This window comes from Cryptotermes secundus, unplaced genomic scaffold (assembly GCF_002891405.2).
Source record: "Cryptotermes secundus unplaced genomic scaffold, Csec_1.0 scaffold743, whole genome shotgun sequence".
NCBI lineage: Eukaryota > Metazoa > Arthropoda > Insecta > Blattodea > Kalotermitidae > Cryptotermes > Cryptotermes secundus.
In genome coordinates, this window is record NW_019745093.1 from 257,515 (window position 1) to 264,254 (window position 6,740).

Below are 6,740 nucleotides of genomic sequence, written 5' to 3' on the forward strand. Positions count from 1 at the left end.
TGTGGACCGACATACCCGAAGTGTTAGTGTCAGTGTTACAAGTGAATTTTTTTTTGCCGAATGTTGCAACAAGCCCGGGGCTACAGCAGTGAACCAAGGACTGTGACAAGAGGAGCTCCACGCAAACAGTAACGGTAAGACCAAAACATTTCTGCGCGGAACCTCCACAGGAGGATGGGCTGGGTACTTGCAGAAAATCATGTACGCCATGCCATCGGCAAGGTCTTACCGGGTCAGTCCGGTCCCAGGTTGGTCATGATAACTCAGTGTACCTTGCGAGGCAACTCCGTATTTAATGCGGTAGCCGTCATGACTCAGGGCTTAGGTTAAGGTCAGGTTGGACAGTGTGGAAGTTATACTTTGTTAATTATTAGGTATTATTTTAGTGTATTTTCCCGTCTCCAGATTGTAGGGCAAAATCATGACATAAAGATAGCTAACAGGTTCTTAGAAAATGTGGCACAGTTAAGATATTTTGGAACGGCATTAACAAATCAAAATTCGATTCAGGAGGAAATTAAGAGGAGATTGAACTCGGGTAATGCTTGCTATCATTCAGTCCAGAACCTTTTGTCTTCTCGTCTGTTGTCCAAAACATAAAAATCAGAATATAAAAAACTACAATTTTGCCTGTGGCTCTATATTGGTGTAAAACTTGGTCTCTGATATTAAGGGAGGAACATAGATTGAGGGTGTTTGTGAACAGGATATTGAGGAGAATATTTGGACCGAAGAGAGATTAAGTGACAGGAGATTGGAGAAAACTGCATAATGAGGAGCTTCATAACTTGTACTCTTCTCCAAATATAATTAGAATGATCAAGTCAAGGAGGATGAGGTGGGCAGGACATGTAGCACGACTGGGGGAGATGAGAAATGCATATAGGATATTGATGGGAAAGCCAAAAGGAAAGAGATCACAAGGAAGTCCAAGACGTAGGTGGGTGGATAATATTAAAATGGATCTTAGAGAGATGGTATGGATTGGATTGATCTGGCTCAGAATAGGGACCAGTTGATGGTTCTTGTGAACACACAGTAATGAACCTTCGGGTTCCATAAAATGCTGGGATATTCTTGAGTAGCTGCACAATTGGCGGCTCCTCAAAAAGGGCTCAGCTCCATGAAGTTAGTTTAGTTACTACCCAACACCGTTACATGGCCCAAATGGGATTTTTGACTCGGTGACATGAATTTAGCTTCTGTGTGCAGTTTACACCTCGTTGTATGGGGGGGGGGGTAGTTTAAATATTTAGCACTTTGTTCAGTTCTAATTTAATGGTTTAGAAATGATGTCCACGTCGATGTCTTCGCTTTCTGTCCTTCCGTCTGAATATTTGTTCCTGTTTATCCACATGATGTTAGGTTTCCGGAAGTAGTCCTCAATTTGTTGCAGAGTCAGCCCCTGTGTTTCCGGCAAGAAGAGATAGACGAAAATAGTGCACATGACGCACGATATTCCGAACATGAAGAAGAGACCATGTATCTGCAGGTTGCTCGACATCCAGGGGTATATCTTAACGACTGCTCCCAGAAGAAGATCGTTCACCGTGTATATGTAGCCACAGGCGAACCCCCGTACATGGGCTGGCTGAGTTTCTCCTATCATGACAGACGGAAGGCCAAAGAACCCAAAGGACATGGCTCCTGCATAAATAATTATTAATACGAACGCTATGTTGGCTTCGTGTTGTGGAGAAATCGGAGAACCGAACTCCAGACTGTTCAGGCAGAGCAGACCGCCCAGACAGAGAGAAGAAACTGAAGAGAAGACGCCCGAAATCATTGCTAAAGTGCGTCGGCCAACCCTCAACATAAGAAACGAAGACACAAGAACAGTAACTACTCTTACACCGGAGACTAAAACAGTCGTCGAATAATCATCCATTACCTGTGTTCCAAATTTCCTCGTCTTTGAAAGAATGTCGACCGTGTAATATGTAAATATACCCAGACCACAGAAGGCTTGGAAGATGTTGAATAAATGTATTATTAGGAAAGGTTTCACGATTCGAGGTCTGAAGAAATCTCTGAAAGTTTGTATAATCTCTCGACTATCCAGGATCTTGTGATGATATCGCTGTCTGGGGCGTAGTCTCGCTATGAGACCACTCAGTTCGTCTCTTGCCTGTAAAGAAATTAAATTTATTACAATTACGCATAAATTAATTCTGTAAAATTGTCTTACTATAGAGTTTTGGATTAGTGAATAGATTTATTGGTCACTTACAGGTCGTAACTACGAACCGCTATAATTCTATCTTTATTTCTAAACTTTACAGTTCACTAGAGCACAGTCTGTTACTAGACGTTTCCTGGTTACGGTTTCAACAAAGGCTATTCTTCTGCCTCCGGCTGAAGTCCTCTCTTCATAGACTCCCGTACAGAACTAAGTACTCACTAAGTCAAAGTCACATTGCGACTGACGGTCAGACAGCCAGAGATGTTTATTACTGTTTGGCATTTACGGTCTTGTTTTTTGTAGGGTGCCCTATCTGACGAGAGGACAGGTCTGCCTATTGTATATGCTGCTGGCCCTTGCCAGTGCAGTCTTTCTCGGGTCTGAGTCCCTTGGGACTCGCGACCATATTTTACTGTCTTAGATTTGAGACTTCCCTCTTCGTCGTCTCCTACGACTCTCAGGGTCACGGTGGAGTTATTCGAACCCGCCTCGACACGGATTAGCTACATACTACTACTTTAACTTCATTTCCCGGCCTTCAACTCCACATTTCCCGGTTATAACATCTCGGCACCGATCACATAGAAAACACAGTTCTTCTATTGTTGCTTGAGTGAATGTTGCGGACATAACCTAGCAACGGCAACTGCTCACAGAGTCACCGCTTATCAACGGGTCTATACTCCACAATATTACGCAAAGTGTCAGACATGCTAATATAGTAGCACCCAGAGCCATTGACACTTATTCGCACTTCCTTTCCTGGCCCACAGAACCACTGACACTTACTTGAACTTAGTTTCCTGGCCCACAGAACCACGGACACTAACTTGTGCTTCATTTCCCGTCCATCAGGGCCACTGACACTTATTCGCACTTCGTTTCCCGGCCCACAGAACCACTGACACTTACTTGTGCTTCATTTTCCGGCCACCAGGGCCACTGACACTTACTTGTGCTTTACTTCCCGGCCCCCAGGGCCACTGACACTTACTTGGACTTTGTTTCCTGACCCACAGAAGCACTGACACTAACTTGTGCTTCATTTCCCGTCCATCAGGGCCACTGACACTTATTCGCACTTCGTTTCCCGGCCCACAGAACCACTGACACTTACTTGTGCTTCATTTTCCGGCCACCAGGGCCACTGACACTTACTTGTGCTTTACTTCCCGGCCCCCAGGGCCACTGACACTTACTTGGACTTTGTTTCTCGGGCCCCAGGGCCACTGACACTTACTTTGGCTTAGTTCCCTGAGCCACAGAACCACTGACACTTAATTGAACTTCATTTCCCGGCCCCCAGGGCCACTGACACTTACTTGAACTTCATTTCCCGGCCCCCAGGGCCACTGACACTTACTTGTGCCTCATTTCCCGGCCCCCAGAGCCACTGCAGAGCGCGCTCAGCGTCCTCCATTCGATTCTTCCTCACGAACCAGGTCGGTGACTCAGACACGAAATACAGTGAGATCACGTTTACAACGGACGGCAGAGCAGCTAGCGCAGACGCCGTGCGCCAGTCGACCAAGGCGCCGAGGCTCGAGATAGCCATGATGCCAACGGACACGCAAGTGAAAATGCTACTCACTATGAAGCCTCGGAATGTGGGGTCTGCGAGTTCGTCCACAAACACCTGCGCATGAGAAACTTGACGTCAGGATAAAGCAAGGGCACTGCAGTACGGTCTGTCCATGTGTCAGCCGATATGAGGTAGCTAGGAAACGTTAATGTACGTTGTGTTGGAGTGGGTAGGACTCCTGCTTCATATTATTTATGTCTGTGGTTCTACAGCCATTTTTAGACTTTGGCTAACTTTTCAGTTTCTTAATCCGACACACAGTCTGTCGGTCTACTTGGATGGGAGATCAGCCATCATAACGAAGCTACCTACACAGAGTAAAGCACAAACAGAATAAACGCAAACAGACATGCATGCCTCGAGTGGGATTCGAACCCACGATACCAATGTTCGAACAGGGGAAGTTGGTTCGTGCCTTAGACCGCGCGTCCATTGTGATTGGCCCCTCGGTTCATATGTAGGCCCGAAAACAGACTATCCTGATAGATTTATCGTGAGTTTTCTCAGTCGCTGCTTGAATTTCCTATTTTTCCCTTTCCAGCTACATACTACTACAGTCAATAAGTTCGCGGAATGGCCGCAAAGCGTCGTTGCAGTGCACTACAACGGATAGGTTGAGGCACGATATGATGCCTTGTCGGTTCATCTCTCGTCACAGCAAGAGGCAGTTGTGTGCAGTGTAGGTAGAACTACGACCTCTATTGTGAACTGCAGTTAAATGCAAGTGGCGGAAATCGAAAATGTGTTGTTTGAACAACGGGCAAACATCAAGTTCTGCCAGAAACTAGGCAAATCCCCTAGCGAAACGTTTGGCGTAGGAAGAATTGGCTGTTGCTACACGACAACGCCCCTGTATATCGCTATGTTCTTGTCCAAGAGGAACTGGCAAGGCAACAGGTCACCGTTTTGCCACACCCTCCGTACTCACCTGATCTCGCGCCATGCGATTTCCTTCTCTTTCACTGCGTGAAAGCAAAGCTACATGGTCGTAGGTTTCAGTCGTCCGAGGAGGTGTTCATTGCCACAAGAGACGCAGTACGGGAATTTCCTGCCAATTGTTTCAGCAATGTTTTCGGGAGCTATATCGACGTTGGCAGACTTGCATAGCGGCCAACGGCCACTATTTTGAGGGCCGATGTGGATCTGTGTAAGTGTATGTGAATACCTTAACGAACTTAACGACTCTACCACGTATACAGCCCATCGTAGCCCTGACTATAGTAACAGCAGATTACCTGAGTAATCCAGGTCTTTCCTACTTATGTGACGTAATCTGCCTACTTCCTGGTTTTTAGGTAAAAATATTTTCCTGAATATGGCATTTTGAAACATATACATTTCCAAAGAGAAAGGCAATAATCCGTTTACGGAAATGAATGTTAGGATTTTGCTAAAGATGTAAACTCGAAAGTAATGTTCTTAGTACTGAGTAGACGTGAAGTAGCGCTCACCGTTATGCACGTGGCCAGAATGCTCCTTGAGAAACCCTCGACGATTCTGCCGGATATGAGCATGGCTGCGTTCCAGGCGAACGTAATCAGAAGCCATCCTATAACCATGCCGACGTTTCCAATAAAGTTTATCTTCCGCCTGCCCCAGATGTCCATGGCTAGGCCCCCCAGGAGGCAGCCCACCGGGCTAGCTATTGCGTACACGCTTGCTGAAACACACGATGGGGCTTTAGATCCAATGTTATGGGAAGTGATGTCATGTAATTTGGTAGCTAAGTGGCATAGTTTAGGAGGAAACTGTCGGGTTGAGGAAACAGGTATCTCCGAAACCACGGTACACATCACGTTCTAGAAAACAGCAATCTTGACGCGGTCATATCTTTATTGATCGATAAGTAGAGCTTAAGGTTAATGTTATCAATTTTGATTTATACTGACTATACATGAATTGTTCCCTCTTTTGAAGAGAGCTGACAGCTAAGTCCAGTAAGAAGTAGAGTACTTATGGCCTAGGCCCTAGGCCAGACTTCTCACTGGTTGCAAGGTCTTTAAGGGGATTTTTGCCCTTCCTACCGAAGACTAAACATACAGGATGTGCCAGGAGGAAAGGTCAATATTCTTGGAGGTCATAGTATCGGTCATTCTACGATATATATATGTTCTCTTCCGAACGGTTTCCGAGATAGAGCTATTTCACTGTACAGTACACTGTACAGACGAGCAACACGCCGTGTCCTCACACGAGTTGCAAAGTGCATTGATGTTGACGGTGGAATTTTCGAAAATGTATTATACTTGGTAAACTGTACCAACGGCATGTACTGTCTTCGCTCGCTTGGAAATCGGGATCGTGGGTTCGAATCCCACTCAGGGATGTTTAGTTTGTGTGTATGCGTTTTTCTGTGTTTGTGTACAGGTAGAGGCCTTGCGACGAGCTGATCACCCGCCCAAGGAGTCCTACCGAATGTGTAAGATCTAGAAAAACCGAAGTGAACGGAGAAGTTCATGGAGATAGGCCTAGGCCTACTGGGGCTGTAGTGCCAAGGAAAAAAAAACTGTACCAACTTTGTCACTTGAACAATAAATACCGGTATTACAAACAGCACGTGCATAATGAGGAGCTTCATAACTTCTACTCTTCTCCAAGTACAATNCGATATATATATGTTCTCTTCCGAACGGTTTCCGAGATAGAGCTATTTCACTGTACAGTACACTGTACAGACGAGCAACACGCCGTGTCCTCACACGAGTTGCAAAGTGCATTGATGTTGACGGTGGAATTTTCGAAAATGTATTATACTTGGTAAACTGTACCAACGGCATGTACTGTCTTCGCTCGCTTGGAAANTTAGAGAAATAGGATGAGATGGTATTGATTGAACTGATCTGGCTAAGGATACGAACCCGTGGAGGGCTCTTCTGAACACAGTAATGAATCATCGGATTCCATAAAATGCTGGGAATTTCTTGAGCAGCTGCACAACTGGAGGCTTCTCAAGAAGGGCTCAGCTCCATGAGTGAG

The 6,740-nt window shown here is 45.7% G+C and overlaps 1 protein-coding gene across 2 annotated transcripts in view; it reads right to left on the minus strand.

Moving 5' to 3' along the window:
- Positions 1 to 1,064: 1,064 nt before the first annotated feature.
- Positions 1,065 to 6,740, minus strand: part of LOC111874954 (facilitated trehalose transporter Tret1) — a 13,150-nt gene continuing 7,474 nt past the window's right edge. For both annotated transcript variants that reach the window (XM_023870846.2, XM_033755658.1), the window contains exons 4-6: positions 5,216 to 5,424; positions 3,546 to 3,818; positions 1,065 to 2,128 (exon numbers count right to left, since the gene is read on the minus strand). In XM_023870846.2, the coding sequence (XP_023726614.1) occupies positions 1,271 to 2,128; positions 3,546 to 3,818; positions 5,216 to 5,424 (1,340 nt within the window). In that variant the 3' untranslated portion in view covers positions 1,065 to 1,270. The remainder of the gene's footprint in view (positions 2,129 to 3,545; positions 3,819 to 5,215; positions 5,425 to 6,740) is intronic.